The 17,000-nt window shown below is 41.1% G+C and overlaps 1 protein-coding gene and 1 long non-coding RNA gene across 5 annotated transcripts in view; both read right to left on the reverse strand.

The window, feature by feature from the left end:
• Positions 1 to 17,000, reverse strand: part of LOC139029520 (uncharacterized) — a 163,118-nt gene that overhangs the window by 262 nt on the left and 145,856 nt on the right. The window lies entirely within an intron of this gene.
• LOC111980720 (mitochondrial glutathione transporter SLC25A39) lies at positions 313 to 16,754 on the reverse strand. 4 transcript variants are annotated; one of them, XM_024011628.3, is made up of 12 exons: positions 16,308 to 16,754; positions 12,343 to 12,440; positions 5,260 to 5,319; positions 4,618 to 4,668; positions 3,407 to 3,516; positions 3,161 to 3,228; positions 2,841 to 2,965; positions 2,469 to 2,642; positions 2,181 to 2,290; positions 1,405 to 1,486; positions 1,202 to 1,282; positions 313 to 1,085 (listed from the first exon to the last, which is right to left on the reverse strand). In XM_024011628.3, the coding sequence occupies exons 2-12, from the start codon at positions 12,437 to 12,439 to the stop codon at positions 967 to 969; spliced, it is 1,077 nt and encodes a 358-aa protein (XP_023867396.1). In that variant the 5' UTR covers position 12,440; positions 16,308 to 16,754; the 3' UTR covers positions 313 to 966. The 4 variants fall into 4 exon arrangements, with proteins under 4 accessions (XP_023867396.1, XP_023867395.1, XP_023867397.1 ...); XM_024011627.3 differs by having other exon boundaries at positions 12,343 to 12,448; positions 16,308 to 16,747; XM_024011629.3 differs by lacking the exon at positions 4,618 to 4,668 and having other exon boundaries at positions 12,343 to 12,448; positions 16,308 to 16,747.

The raw sequence follows: 17,000 nt of genomic DNA on the forward strand, positions 1-17,000 counted from the left end.
AACAACTCAGTTCAGTCCAGTAGCCTAGTTAGTAGAACTCCAGATCTTTCTGAAATGCTGAAAAAAAATCTAATGAACATTCTTCAAAAAACTATATTGACTCAGCCCAGTTCTGAAATGGATCAACAGAACACCTGCATACATTCAATCATGTAAAAAATAAATAAAATGTATGTCAACCCCTTTTAGATTGCATAGTCAATTTGTCAGCTGTTTTGTCTGAAGTATTTAATTTGATTGAATAACATGTACCAAATTAACTCATAAAACCCAGTTCTCATCCTAGGGGAATGAGCCATGGTAACCCACCTACATAAGTATTGTGTTTATTCCCATCACAAAAATGGACATTGAATAGTAGGCTACCATTGGTCAGATGATAAATCAATATGAGAGAATGCTACATTAAGAATATCTACTCATCCCAGCTCAGCCATGCATTTGGTCTGGGCTAGTAGTTGAAGGGAAGGTCTTGATTGAATGGATTAGGTTGCATGCAGTTTTTTTAGGGTTGTTGTTAGAAGTGTTCTCCCARGTATGAACAGCAGGGGGCTGTACTAGCAAAGATGAACACCTTTTAGCKTGCAAGGAAAGCATGCTAAAGTCTGAATAAGCCTTAGGTCACAGGGCTGTTCCCCCACAGTTCTGAATTTAACTAATGGACACATTCATGGATACACGTATGACAGTGTTCACAGTTGTAGGAGTAGCCTCCCTGTGGGCCAATAGAAAGGGCTAGAAAACAGACAAAAAAAAGCCCATTCCTCATGTCTTTGCCTTTGTCTGAATTGAGAGACAGAGACTCCTCCAGGGTGATTTGAAGCTCAGGTTTCTAGGTGCAAAGTCTTAACCAGGAGCAGTCTTGCACAGCGTGCATGTGAGCGTGCATTGGCAGCTGCTAATAGTCTCTTCCCATTCTGCCCCAGAAGAAGGCAACCAACCCTGCTTCTCCACACACACAGCCCCTCAGCAGGCCTGTTGCTCCCGGTCAAGGTTCATCTTCTGGAAGAAGATCTTCCCAAACTCATAGGTGCTGATCATGACAGCACAGGCTGGGGCCACTTTGATCACCCTGGGTAGGAAACCTGAGGGGGATAAAGAGACACAATTTACCTGATTTAGTCCTCCATTCAGACTGCTTACTATACCAGCGCTGCAGGCATTGCAAATATATAATTTTTATATATCCTTTTGGACTTACCTGCAAAGAGCCCCCTGTATCCCGATTCAGTCCAAATTCCCCTCATGATATGCCATGTGGATGTGGGATTCTTCATAGGGACTAGGAGGAAGGGGAGAAAGACAGAGATTTAGTGGGCAATCCTACGTTCTATCAGAGAGGATAAAATACGATTTCAGACGAGAATGGCCATATGGGTACATAAGACCCCTGTAAATACACACCTCCCAGTGTCTCCATCTCTCCCAGTTGGATCTGTCTTCGCGTCTTCACCACGTCAAAAGGTAGGGTCATGATGGCAGCCACCTGGGACAGAAGACAATAGACACACTCTCTAAGCAATACCCAGTGAAATCAACATAATTTACCCCCTGATCTATTGATCAGCAGTACGTTATGTAACTAGACAGGTGAAACACTAAAAACAGGCTTTAACCAGGGGGTCCACCTGTTATCAATTATCAACAGTCTAATGGTTGTCACAATGACACAGCAATTCTCTATTTTTTTCTGGTGTCAACTCAACCCTTATAATAACTCATGAGAGGACTGTAGAACTGCCAAGATTTGACAGGGAACTTCCTGTTTTACTACAGATCTAGGCTAATTAAGTGTGTCCACTTCTCTCACATATGAGAGAATCTCTCTAAACAAACATAGGCCTGTTTTCAGCAGGGAGAGGCATTTGGTTTTATTTATCATGGCCTCTTTCTGTCATAAATACAAATAACATCTGTGTTACAACTGGCTTTCCTTTCCTGGTGAGAGATAGCACACTGAAATCTTATCCATATTTGTCAATGATCTACCTATAATAAAACACACCTCTGCCTCACTCACAGGAAACGGAAAAGAATAGGAGCGGAAAAAAAGAGTTTGACTATTTAACTGTATACACCTTGCAATGTACAAACCATTCATCATCTTCTTCATGAAATCTAATAGAAGACATCTGCTTTACATTGTAAATTCCCAGTATATGTATTAATGAGATACTCACAGCTCCAGAGATGGCCCCTGCTGTGAAGCTGATGGAGAAGGTGGCCTGAGACACATCGTACTGATCACACAGCTGGGCCTTCACCAGCTCATAGTTGAACCAGTACAGGGCTGCACACACAGAAAAACAGTCAGGTTGAAAAGTCACTGAGAAACATTATCACACCGAAGATAGTATTTACTATTCACCCACACAGGCGGTCTTCATTATGTAACCCCCAACTWCTATCAACCAGTCCAACTAAGCCCTAGCAGTGACAGATAGATGGTTAGTGACATAACGTCTCACCTGAGAAGGGGACGTCTCGTAGGACGGTGGGTCCCCAGCCCCTCCACAGGGACAGCCAGCCATCCTGGGCAACACTAGATCGGATACACACCCTCAGCTCGCTGTAGGTCAGCTTCTGGGACTGCATCTTGGTACGCACCAGCTCTAATGGGCTGATCACACTCACTGCTCCCACTGGAGAACACAGACACGGGGGAGTCAACGGAAGAGGGGCAKCAACAAACACAATATGTTACAGAAGGGAACAATGTAATAATGGCATTATTATACATCTACATTCTTAGTGTGGTGTGTGACAACTGAACTGTATCATAATCAAGACTTAATCAACTTCAAGACATTGTGAACCCCCGTCCCATTTAGTCCACTTACGTCTAGCGAGACCCCCTGCCACCAGGGGGATGTAGTTGCCTTGGAACCCCATGCCGTAGCGCAGTAAGTCTCTGAGCTGGTCATAGCAGGTGAAGTAGATGACCGTGGCAGGCACCGCCATCACCCTGTACACAAACAGCAAGAGACTGTCAATCTCAAAGCTCTGCAAGCTGTTACTTGATTAGGTGCAAAACAACACACTGAAATTGAAACCATGAAGTCATAGTTCTGAGTTTCTCTTTTATACAATCAAGGACTGATTGCTCTTGTTACCGTTCTTTATTACAAATACATGTACTTGAACTACCCCAGTGACTCACAGTGTGGGAGGCAGCCCGCTCCACAGAGACCTGACCCCCTCGTTGCGCGTGATCTTCACAAAAGCATCCTGAGAAAAACAAACACCACACCGTGTTTGTCCTTGGGAACTGTGGAGTTCCAAAACAATACAAACATTTGGGACTTCAAAAGACAGGTCGTTCCCCATCCAGTGCTTTAACTATGTCAAGCCAGGTGATGTTGTGCTGTGTTGGTGGGAGCGAATAAGAGGGTTCTGAGTCTCTTACCAGGGTGCCACTGAAGTGGGTTGGTGTTTTGTACCAGCTGGTGCAGCTGGCCCCATACTGACACACATAGATGTGATCCATCAGGCCATTACAATACAGGAAGCACTTCCCTGAGACAAAACACAAGAACAGGGTCACCAAAACATAACCATACTGGTTAATACGTTACTGTATGAGACATGAAGCTCTACTTCTATCTAGACTATAAATAGGTAAATGTGAACATACTGAGAGTAATGCCAAACGTTGGCGTCTCTGTAGGGCACACATTCATGTGTAATTACAGTATGTCCATTTGATCTATAGCTTCTAGTTCTATGTCAAATTAATGGATATTCAATAGTTCTATAAAATAATGACATTGGTAAAAAAAAAAAAAATACTTTAACAGTTTGTTTTTCAGTCAATAGTTTAACTTATATTGATGTGAGGGTGTCCATGACAGAGGTTAGATAAGCTATTAATAACAGAGGTAAACCGGTCAGACAGACACTGGGGACGATAACCCCAAGGATGCTCTAGCCAAGGCCTGCTCTGGACTACTAGTGTTTGCCTTATTTTAGGTATTGGCAAATGGTCAATCCAAGGCAAAGGATTTGAGGAGAAATCTATAAACAAACAAACGAGCTCCTCTAGTAATAGAAAATTACATAGTAAAATGGGTGTTATACAGTATAACCTATGAACTACTTGTTTGTTTCTTTGAAATTCATAAACACAAGTACCACAAGGCACAATTTGATACCCGGTAGCTATGAATCATGTTGAATTCTTTCAAGTACCAGAAAGCACTCATTGTTACCACATCATTTCGTTGCGAAGTTCAATATGCTAATAATAACTAGCTGGTTGCACTATCTGGGCTAATTGTCCTTAGTTTTCTTTATAAAATGTTCAGAGTGAGTCATGGTGTAGCTGAGTGGAGAGATAGAGAGAGAGCACCAAGCCCATATAATCATTCAGCTGAGAGTATGAGGGTGCACTGAAGAAGAGTATGAGGTTACATATATAGACATAGAGGGTACATATAAATGCCAAATACTTCAAAATCAATTTGCTCAGACTATGGTTAAAGTGCATTTGTTTTGTTTCCCCAGGAAACCCAGTTTGTTAGGTCATATTGGCAGAGCAGTGCCAGATAGGCACATGTAGTCAGTCAGACTGGGCAAAGTCTGGGCATGCAGCAAGCGGCGCCGGAGAGTTATACTCACATTTGGCGGGGCGGATTACACCACTCCATGAGGCAGAGTCAGCAGCTAAAGCTATGAAACAAAGCAAAGAGAGAGAGAGAGAGACAATGAAAGAGGACAAGACACACAAAATAAGCATTTGAGCAGAGAAAAGCTAAAGCACGTCTCACATTCCACTAAATGTAGCCTGACATGACTGCCGAAGGTCAACATTGCCGACATAAGGACTTCTAAACCCCCTTTACCTCAACCCCTATTCTATTATTTAGGCTTAGGGAGCAGATGGGCAAGAGGCTGAATGTAGTCTCTCACAGTGAAAGCAATGACAGTGCAGTTGAGGTTTTTTTTACATTTCATTTATAAATGTTTTATTTAACTAGGCAAGTCAGTTAAGAACAAATTCTTATTTACAATGATGGCCTAGGAACAGTGGCTTGTTCAGGGGCAGAACAACAGATTTGTACCACGTAAGCTCGGGGATTCGATCTAGCAACCTTTCGGTTACTGGCCCAATGCGCTAACCACTAGGCTACCTGGCTCCCCAGTTTTCAGGGGTGGGGAGTGGGGACATAAACATCTAATACTTAGGCTATCCCCACAATGGTAAGAAGCAATAAGCAGACTCATCRTATAAGCAGTGAATGTTATCTGTTAGTGTTCTACCTTGATAGAATGGTGTTTGCTGGGCCTGCAGCCTTATCTTCACCACGTCCAGTGGTGTGACTGTGAAAGAGAGACAGAGTCAATTATACTGATCTATTTACACCCATCATGGGCCTCGTCAATGAGGAACATGTGCATACACGAGTGTGAGCGTGTGTTTGTGTGTGGTGCAGTGTGTGTGTGTGGATCTGGGAAAATGGAATAGTGTTCTACAAGAACGGTGTCTTCTCTGAAAGAAATCTGTGGGGGGGAGGGGGTGTTCCTACACACAAGGCTTGGACACTTGTTCTGCAGGCTTTGGAGTCTGGTCAGACCTCAACCTGTACAACCAGACTGGAGCTCAGATGAACACAGACTGACACACAAACTGAACCAGTGACAGCCTCTGATGCAGTTGTGGCAGACTCCTGTGTTGTCGTGGAGGCCTCGGTCACCCATGATGGAACATTTCATCCTAGTTCTACAGTTGCCATGGCACCTAGTGGCAGGCTAGGCAGAGAGCTCATGTAAATTCTGTATATATTTAATAACATTTAATCGTTTTATACAAATACTTTTTACAAACATTTTATTTTTCAACAGCTAAGAGTGCAGATCAAGTCTTGATATCATGAATCGTAATCCTGCCCGTAACCTGATGAAAATCAGCGTGGTCAACAAGCTAGCTAATTCTGTAGAGACAGTATCTAATATATCTTTGTTACAATTGACAGTTACAGCTGATTTCAGTACTGTATATCAATTCACTCTCCTTAAATAGTTGTTATCTGATTTATTTGCTTCAGTCTCTGAATTGTTTCATCTCACTTTTCACCACCTGCTCCTGATATCAGGGCATAAAATCTATAATCTGTCTCCTGAATTTGCTTGGTGCACATGCGCACTAGGTCCGAGCTCATTTGGCTAAACTAGCTGGCTACTGAACTATGCTAGTTTTTGTCCTCATTGCCAAACTTCAGAAATACTGCACCCTCAACTTCAAAACTCCTTTGCTACAATAGTTATAATTTGCTGGAAAGTACATTAAAAATAAAAATAAATTGTTGAACAGTCATGACTGGTTTGTGAAATCTGTCGTAAGACGGTGGAGAAGGATATCATTGCTACTTAAAACGGACCCAACATCAGTTTTCAGATTCATCGGCGTCATTGGCGTAGGGTTACCTGGACGTTTCTGACTGGTCTTGGAACTGTGACACAGCCAGATATGTACAGTCTTGTACCTTTACTTACACTGACTATCGTTGATTAAATCGGACTTCTCTGGTATTATTTAGTGTTGTTTACACTGTTCAAAATTGTCAGGAAAATTATATTTATAATAATAACCCTCCTATTTCTGGATCCCCTTATTGTTATCATTACTATTATTATGATCATCAATATAATAATAAGTAATGACATAATTAGTAGGCTTAGAATAGCAGCCTTGTATAACCACCATCGAGCTGTAGGCCTAAGACCACATCCTGTGTACTGTAACTTTCTTACGCCTATATTTCAATAGTTATATAGGCTACTGCATCAATCAATCATTAATTTGTTCGTGCCATCACACAGCATACAAGATATTCATGAAGGCCAGCATCCTGGAGTCGCCTCATCACTGTTGACATTTATACTGGTGTTTTACAGGCACTATTTAATGAAGCTGCCAGTTGAGGACTAGTTGTGCACCGGGGCCTCCTACTCCTCTTTCTATTCTGGTTAGAGACAGTTTGTTCTGTGAACAGAGTAGAACACAGCATTGTATGAGATCTTCAGTTTCTTGGCAATTTCTCACATGGAATAGCCTTCATTTCTCAGAACAAGAATAGACTGACAAGTTTCAGAAGAAAGGTCTTTGTTTCTGGACATTTTGAGCCTGTAATCGAACCCACAAATGCTGATGCTCCAGATACTAAACTAGTCTAAAGGCCAGTTTTATTGCTTCTTGAATCAGATCAACAGTTTTCATAATTGCAAAAGGGTTTTCTAATGATCAATTAKCCTTTTAAAATTATAAACTTGGATTAGCTAACACAAAGTGCCATTGGAACACAGGAGTGATGGTTGCTGATAATGGGCCTCTGTACGCCTTCGTAGATATTCCATAAAAAAAATCTGCCGTTTCCAGCTACAATAGTCATTTACAACATTAATGTATACTGTATTTCTGATCAATTTGATGTTATTTTAAAATTGACAAAAAAAAGGGCTTTTCTTTAAAAAACAAGAAAATTTCTAAGTGACCCCAAACTTTTGAACGGTAGTGTGTGTGTGTGTGTGTGTATATAAACTCAGCAAAAATAGAAACGTCCTCTCACTGTCAACTGCGTTTATTTTCAGCAAAACTAAACATGTGTAAATATTTGTATGAACATAAGATTCAACAACTGAGACACAAACTGAACAAGTTCCACAGACATGTGACTAACAGAAATGAAAAAATGTGTCCCTGGACAAATGGGGGGGTCAAAATCAAAAATAACAGTCAGTATCTGGTGTGGCCACCAGCTGCATTATGAACTGCAGTGCATCTCCTCCTCATGGACTGTACCAGATTTGCCAAAACTTGCTGTGAGATGCTACCCCACTCTTCCTCCAAGGCACCTGCAAGTTCCCGGACATTTCTGGGGGGGGGAATGGCCCTAGCCCTCACCCTCCGATCCAACAGGTCCCAGACGTGCTCAATGGGATTGAGATCTGCGCTCTTCGCTGGCCATAGCAGAACACTGACATTCCTGTCTTGCAGGAAATCACACACAGAACAAGCAGTATGGCTGGTGGCATTGTCATGCTGGAGGGTCATGCCAGGATGAGCCTGCAGGAAGGGTACCACATGAGGGAGGAGGATGTCTTCCCTGTAACGCACAGTGTTGAGATTGCCTGCAATGACAACAAGCTCAGTCCGATGATGCTGTGACACACCGCCCCCAGACCATGACGGACCCTCCACCTCCAAATCGATCCCGCTCCAGAGTACAGGCCTCGGTGTAACGCACATTCCTTCGACAATAAACGCGAATCCGACCATCACCCCTGGTGAGACAAAACTGCGACTCGTCAGTGAAGAGCACTTTTTGCCAGTCCTGTCTGGTCCAGCGACGGTAGCTTTGTGCCCATAGGCGACGTTGTTGCCGGTGTAAAAATCCAAATAACTTCACAGATCTTCATTCTAAAAGGTTTAAACACTGTTTCCCATGCTTGGATGAGGATGAACCAGACTTGTGGAGGTAAACACATTTTTTTCTGAGGTCTTGGCTGATTTCTTTTGATTTTCCCATAATGTCAAGCAAAGAGGCACTGAGTTTGAAGGTAGGCCTTGAAATACATCCACAGGTACACCTCCAATTGACTCAAATGATGTCAATTAGCCTATTAGAAGCTTCTAAAGCAATGACATAATTTCTGGGAATTTTCCAAGCTGTTTAAAAGGCACAGTCAACTTAGTGTATGTAAACTTCTGACCCACTGGAATTGTGATACAGTGAATTATAAGTGAAATAATCTGTCTGTAAACAATTGTTGGAAAAATTACTTGTTTCATGCACAAAGTAGATGTCCTAACCGACTTGCCAAAACAATAGTTTGTTAACAAGAAATTTGTGGAGTGGTTGAAAAACACGTTTTAATGACTCCAACCTAAGTGTACGTAAACTTCCGACTTCAACTGTAGCAAGATCTTATCTATTTTTGCTAACTTTCTATTCAAATTTATTGGAGTGAGAATTTCTTTCTTTCTGGATTTGTATACAGAGTATGTCCACATCCCCGACAGACCATTTTATTGGTAAACTACACTGTAAATGTAAAAGTTGAATTTTTTTGTGATCTAATACGTAATAGTACGTAGTACACTTATCATAATTTGGTTTTAATCCAGAGAGGTTAGCAAAAGTATCTAGATCCTCTCTGAGGCTGTGGAGGGATTCTAATTGTGGTTTTAAAAGAAAACATGAAATCGTCAGCGTAAAATGACACCTTTGTTTTTAAGCCAGGGATTTCTAATCCCTAAATATTATTGTTGGATCTAATTTTAACAGCTTACATTTCGATGGCAATAATAAATGGATATACTGAGTGGACAACCTTGTTTTACTCCTCTTGACATGGCTACAACTTTCTGAGATGTAGCCATTATTTACTATTTTACACCTAGGGTTACTATACATAACAAACCCATTTTATAAGAGACTATCCAAAATTGAAATATTCGATGCATTTATATATAAACTCCAGTCATACTTTATCAAAAGCATTTTCAAAATCAGCTATGGAAACCAGGCCTGGTTTCCCCGATATTTCATAGYATTCTATTGTTTCCAGTACTTGTCTTATATTATCTCCAATGTATCATCCATGTAAAAAACCTGTCTGATTAGGATGAATAATATCTGACAATACCTTTTCAATTCTATGCGCCAAGCATTTAGCTAAGAAAGTAATCAAGACGACTAGCTTGATTAAGCCTCCGCCATGTATATCTCACTAGGTCAGGGTATTTAAGCCTCCATATATCCATGACATTCATGATTTCCTTAAGTGCCTGAAGGTGATAGTTTGTAGTGTGATTTCCTTTACGGTCCATAGAGGTATTTAAAACCGTATTAAAATCYCCTACCATAATAATAGAGTCTAGTGTTGCTTGTAGAGTTGATAGATTCTTATCTGTTTATTGTCCAATAACATATTTAAAATAATCCATCTACCTTGACGATCTGTTTGGACGATGTGCACATTTGGATCAAAATTACTGTTAATTAATATCATCACCCCTTTTGAATTTCTTTGCCCATGGGAGAAATACAGTTGAAGTCGGAAGTTTATATACACTTAGGTTGGAGTCGTTAAAACTTGTTTTTCAACCACTCCACAAATTTCTTGTTAACAAACTATAGTTTTGGCAAGTTGGTTAGGACATCTACTTTGTGCATGACAAGTAATTTTTCCAACAATTGTTTACAGACAGAGTGAAATAATCTATCACAATTCCAGTGGATCAGAAGTTTACATACACTGAGTTGACTGTGCCTTTACACAGCTTGGAAAATTCCCGGAATTGATGTCATGGCTTTAGAAGCTTCTGATAGGCTAATTGACATCATTTGAGTCAATTGGAGGTGTACCTGTGGATGTATTTCAAGGCCTACCTTCAAACTCAGTGCCTCTTTGCTTGACATTATGGGAAAATTAAAAGAAATGGGCACATGGGGACAAAGATCATACTTTTCGGAGAAATTTCCTCTGGTCTGATGAAACAAAAATAGAACTGTTTGACCATAATGACCATCGTTATGTTTGGAGGAAAAAGGRGGAGGCTTGCAAGCCGAAGAACACCATCCCTACTGTGAAGCACGGGGGTGGCAGCATCATGTTGTGGGGGTGCTTTGCTGCAGGAGGGACTGGTGCACTTCACAAAATAGATGGCATCATGAGGATGGAAAATTATATGGCTATATTGAAGCAACATCTCAAATCAGTCAGGAAGTTAAAGCTTGGTCGCAAATGAGTCTTCCAAATGGACAATGACCCTAAGCATACTTCCAAAGTTGTAGCAAAATGGCCTAAGGACAACMAAGTAAAATCAAATCAAATTTTATTTGTAACATACACATGGTTAGCAGATGTTAATGCGAGTGTAGTGAAATGCTTGTGCTTCTAGTTCCGACAATRCAGTAATAACTAACGAGTAATCTAACCTAACAATTCCACAACTACTACATTATACACACAAGTGTAAAGGGATAAAGATTATGTACATAAAGATATATGAATGAGTGATGGTACAGAACGGCATAGGCAAGATGCAGTAGATGGTATCGAGTACAGTATATACATATGAGATGAGTAATGTAGGATATGTAAACATAAAAGTGCATAGTTTAAAGTGGCTAGTGATACATGTATTACATAAAGATGGCAAGATGCAGTAGATGATATAGAGTACAGTATATACATATACATTATATTAAGTGGCATTGTTTAAAGTGGCTAGTGATACATTTTTGATCAATTTCCATTATTAAAGTGAGCTGGAGTTGAGTCAGTATGTTGGCAGCAGCCACTCAATGTTAGTGGTGGCTGTTTAACAGTCTGATGGCCTTGAGATAGAAGTCAAGGTCAAGGTATTGGAGTGGCCATCACAAAGCCCTGACCTCAATCCTATAGAAAATTTGTGGGCAGAACTGGAAAAAGCGTGTGCGAGCAAGGAAGCCTACAAACCTGACAGTTACACCAGCTCTGTCAGGAGGAATGGGCCAAAATTCACCCAACGTATTGTGGGAAGCTTGTGGAAGGCTACCCGAAACATTTGACTCAAGTTAAGGCAATGCTACCAAATACTAATTGAGTGTATGTAAACTTCTGACACACTGGGAATGTGATGAAAGAAATAAAAGCTGAAATAAATMACTCTACTATTATTCTGACATTTCACATTCTTAAAATAAAGTGGTGATCCTAACTGACCTAARACAGGGAATTCTKACTAGGATTAAATGTCAGGAATTGTGAAAAACTGAGTTTAAATGTATTTGGCTAAGGTGTATGTAAACTTCCGACTTCAACTGTATATATAAGTTTGATAATTATATAGACCTGATCATCTGTTCAAGAAATTGACCAACACTGACTAGTTCAAGTATATCCAGTTTTTCATTTATTGATTTTAACAGATCGGTTTTGTCCTTTACCATTCCCGGTGGTGAAAATATTAAATCGTCCGTCTCTGTAGAAGAGTCACGTTTTCGTTTTGAAATAGGTTCCTCTGTCTTACTCTCTGCCATGTTTGGGTGTTGCTTGTTTTCATCATATTTGTTGATACATTTCTCTAGTCTTATGGACTTGTTTTGTGTTGTTATCCAGATTGAAGGTTATTMCCCACCAGATTGTGTAGTGCTAATATTTAGCCTAACTTACCGATTTTGAATATTACGTTTTTATCTTGAGGTGGTCTACATAGCTGTGTTCAGTCCACCATCTTGGTGTTTGCAATCTGTGCTTTTACTGGTTCCCCTAAATTTCCCTAGGTAGGTTTATTTATTTATTGGCAGAGAGAGGACATGTTTGTTGTTGTGCCCCTCTATTGGACATTGATCTTACCGAACACTGATGTGAGCAGCGCCCCAGTGCCAGAGGCCAGCATCTGCTGCACTGGAGTGATTCCAGCTGAGGGGGTAACAACAGGCCGCTCCCCCATCCTGACCACCTCAGACAGACAGGGAGACAGAAAACATCAACTTTAACCACACTTCTCAAATGTCATTGTCATAGTGTTACTTTAATTTTCTCTTCTAATGAGAGGCTAGTTAGTGCTTGACAGATTCCATTATATGTGAAATAAACAAGGCTGTTGGGGAGTGCCTCTGCTTTGAGCTAGGCTATACTCTGTCAAACTGTGCTTGATTACTGAGACAAAATACAGAATGTCCTCAGGGCAAGACGGCCAGCCTGGTCACTGCCTGGACAACAGCATGGCTATTGTAAAGCTTGAGCTTAGCCTAACCCTAGGCTCCTGCATATTATCCAAACGTGTGTCTTAGGGGTCCTTGAATAGCCACAGCCACTACTAGTCCAAATGACAAACAGCTTGTTATTCAGGAGTCTATTTCTAAGTGATAGTGACTAGACGTACAGTAGCCTCATTCATGTGGGATAGGAGGGGTTATAATAGAGAGCTTGACACACTAAGATAAGGTATCTGTTATGTGTACGTCTCCCCTCTCCTAGCTACTACACCCAGTTTTCAAACCCCACAACACCTCACTGATACAATAGCACGTCTGGTAACATAAAAACTACTATCCACAGAATATTGACTAAGCCCACATTCAATACAGACAGTGGGGGGGGGGATTAGAACCTGGCAAATTGAAATGGGTGATATCAAATGTGTTTACTAAGATAAATTAATAATTGGCAGATTATGAATGAAAGAGTCTAGAAAGCAACAAGAGAGAACATCTACCTCTCTCTTTACAGTACCACTAACATAGCCCTGTAAAGGGCTAATTGTTTCTTAGCCCAGTTCTTGATCAGAGGGAGCCATCTCAAGCATATGATCGAATGTGTTGCTGAATGCGTTTGTGCACTGCAGAGGAACTGAGCACTTATCAAGCCATGCCGAATGTCTCGTACTGCAGACGATCACGTTCCAATTTCCCTGACTATCACCTCCCCCTACTGCAGCTGACTGTGGCAGGATTACCCTAAAACAAATCCCACCATATCCCGACCCTCAGCAAAAACATGAACACAGGCCAGGAACTGGTTCCTACATTTACAACATTGTCTATGCTAATTTCACAGAATTAAGACAGCATTGGTTATAGCAAGTTGTTAAGAGTAAAAATKATAACTACTTCCTCTATGGCTCATGCATCTGATTATTATGCATAATATTTCTAATCCATGTGCTTCATCAATCTTGCCCTGTGTTGTGTGATAAATGGCAGGGTGATTCCTACAATGGTGCCTTTTCTGTCCCCAGGAAATATAACTTCTTATTTTGTGTAAAAGGTGGATTCCAAAAGGCGTTAGAGATAAGGTCAGCTGTCCTTTACCTTAAACTCAAAAATATGGATCTTGAAAGGGAATGTTATGCATTTTGAAAACTTTTCAGTGGATGTARGCATTTTTACCATGTCCAAAAGGGTGTTACTCATCAACTTCCACGAGAAATATGCCATAAAATAAATATCTTAWTTCATTATTTTATAGTCCTAGTTAAATTCTCTCAACAATAATGTTTTCTTCATGATTTTTGTATTTATTATTTTATTTAAGATTATGCGTGTCCCTGATATCACTTTCCACCCTGTTAGAACGCTGCGCTACTCGGGAGCAACTAAGGCACTGCATCTGGGGCGGCAGGTAGCCTAGTGGTTAGAATGCTGGCGGTGCTCTCACTCTAGTGGTAGCATGAGACGGAGTCTACAACCCACACAAGTGGCTCAGGTAGTGCAGCTCATCCAGGATGGCACATCAATGCGAGCTGTGGCAAGAAGGTTTGCTGTGTCTGTCAGCGTAGTGTCCAGAGCATGGAGGCGCTACCAGGAGACAGGCCAGTACATCAGGAGACGTGGAGGAGGCCGTAGGAGGGCAACAACCCAGCAGCAGGACCGCTACCTCCGCCTTTGTGCAAGGAGGAGCAATGCCAGAGCCCTGCAAAATGACCTCCAGCAGGCCACAAATGTGCATGAACTCTCTGAACTCTGATGTATATTCTGCAATATGCAATGATATGGGCAGAGCCAACGCAAAACTTTTACAACATACAGAAGTGCGCTGGTTATCAAGGGATAAAGTATTGACCTTTATTATTTTTTTTAAATTGAGAGATAAGCTTAAAGTTTCTTACTGACCATCATTTTCACTTATCTGACCGCTTGCATGATGATGAGTTTCTCACATGACTGGCCTATCTGGGTGATGTTTTTTCTCACCTGAATGATCTGAATCTAGGATTACAGGGACTCTCTGCAACTATATTCAATGTGCAGGACAAAATTGAAGCTATGATTAAGAAGTTGGAGCTCTTCTCTGTCTGCATTAACAAGGACAACACACAGGTCTTTCCATCATTGTATGATTTTTTGTGTGCAAATTAACTCAAGCTTACAGACCATGTCAAATGTGATATAGCGAAGCACCTGAGTGAGTTGGGTGCGCAATTATGCAGGTACCTTCCCAAAACAGATGACAAAAACAACTGGATTCGTTATCCCTTTCTGCCCTGCCTCCAGTCCACTTACCAATATCTGAACAAGAGAGCCTCATTGAAATTGAAGATTTCTGGATTGGGCTGTGCTCAGAGTATCCTGTCCTTGGCAAATTGCGCTGTTAAGACCATGATGCCCTTTGCAACCACGTACCTATGTGAGAGTGGATTGTCGGCCCTCACCAGCATGAAAACTAAATACGGCACAGACTGTATGTGGAAAATTATTTAAGACAGACTCTCTCCAATACAACCAACATCCTTTCAAGCACAACCTTCTCATTAACCTGTGATGAGTTAGTCACAATTTTCGATGAACAAATAAGGTTTTATATGTAAGATGGTTAAATAAAGAGATAAATTATATTATTATTTGTGCCCTGGTCCTATAAGAGCTCTTTGTCACTTCCCACAAGCCGGGTTGTGACAAACTCACACTTATTCTTATGTTTAATAAATGTATCGTATAGTGTGTGTGTGTGTGTGTGGCAGGCTTACAATTATGGCAACAAAAACAACATTTGAGAGTGCACTGACCCTGGTGCCAGAGGGGGTACGCAGCTGGAGGTTGAATGTGAATGTTTGAAGGGGTACGGGACTATAAAAAGTTTGGGAACCACTGTGCTGGTTCAATCTCTCACTCACATAGCTATGGCTAATTTAGTCTTTACATTTCCACCCTGTTGGGATTATGCACATAACAGATTGGAAAATGCACCTGATGAAAGTGCCTGAGTTTGATCAATTTGTTTTTCTGAAAGTCAAACATGTCCTTTTTCTGATAGAAAAAAAAATAGATAATTTATTTCCCCAAAAGTTATTAGGTCCAAAAGGCACCGCTCAGTAGGAATGACCCAGCTAAAGTTATATTCTGGTGCAGGACAACAAACTGTAGCTAGCTAAGTAACTGCAATATTGCACTGTACTGCATCTCATGTTTGCACTACATGCACATCTACAAAGATACTTTGTGACATCTCCACCCAGTCTGCAAATCTGACCTTGTAGTTTTGTTGGCGTGGTGATGTAATGATGATTACATCACGGACATGTTGTCAAACTCAATTTTTTTATTTAAACATGTTCTCGTGCTCCTTTCTCAAATTATAAAACGCTCACAAAACATTTGTTGTGTAACCTACCTAGGTAGCTAACTAACGTTAGCTAGACATGAGCGATCATGCATGTACAGTAGCTAATCTAACGGCAAAACAGGAACACACGCCAGCCCTCCCCAATTCAAGATGCTTGATAGCTAAGGCTAGCTAGCTGGCTAACAGACACTAGCTAGCTAGCTGACTAAATATCGCAAAACAGAAGATAAAACATGTCAAAGCGTGATACTCACCTCTAGTTTATAGCGTAGCTATAAAGGKTATCTATCTGCGTTGTGAATTTGATGGGATTTCATGGCATGTTGCCTGTTTCCCTAAATGTTGAGTGGACATGCTGTCGACAGACGTRAGCTGCTGTTAGCTAACTTGACAAAGCTATCGAGATAGGCACTAGTAAACCAACCCCTGATTCGTCTGCCGTGACAAGACACGCCTTCCATTAGTCTGACCACGGTTCTTGCTTGGTTATTTTACTTCTTCCCTTGCTAAACGAAATTGAACTATATTTTAAGACAATTAAATACTCTGCCAACAAAAAAGCTGTTAGAATTATAGACTTGCCTCTGTACTTGAAATAAATGCCTGCCCTTCGTATCTCTATTCCACTGTTCCTGCCATCTCTACACCATCACTGTCCATATCAGGCTTGTTGCCTCTGCCTTGCTCAGTGAAACTACAACATCCCCACTACTAAGTGCTTGTTTAGCCAGTACATCAACTGCCTCGTTCCCCTCCACCCCCACATGGGCTGGGACCCAAGTAAATCTTATCTGTATACCCATCTGTCTAATCTTGCCAAGGGTTTGTAGACCCTCATTAAACATGGCATTGTCTGCTACGTGACCTAAAGGATTGGAGACTCATCAACACTGCACATGAATCAGAGCAAATAACTATTCTGTCTGGCTTGACTTCCTCCACCCACT

Source organism: Salvelinus sp. IW2-2015, linkage group LG20, assembly GCF_002910315.2.
Source record: "Salvelinus sp. IW2-2015 linkage group LG20, ASM291031v2, whole genome shotgun sequence".
Lineage (NCBI taxonomy): Eukaryota > Metazoa > Chordata > Actinopteri > Salmoniformes > Salmonidae > Salvelinus > Salvelinus sp. IW2-2015.

Excerpts from the sequence above, each read along its gene's own strand:
- LOC111980720 (XM_024011628.3), bottom strand. The coding sequence starts at position 12,439 with ATGGGGGAGCGGCCTGTTGTTACCCCCTCAGCTGGAATCACTCCAGTG. Across the intron at positions 4,669-5,259 it reads GCAAACACCATTCTATCAAG|CTTTAGCTGCTGACTCTGCC; the intron begins GTAGAACACTAA and ends TTTGTTTCATAG. Across the intron at positions 2,643-2,840 it reads GGCAGGGGGTCTCGCTAGAC|TGGGAGCAGTGAGTGTGATC; the intron begins GTAAGTGGACTA and ends TGTGTTCTCCAG.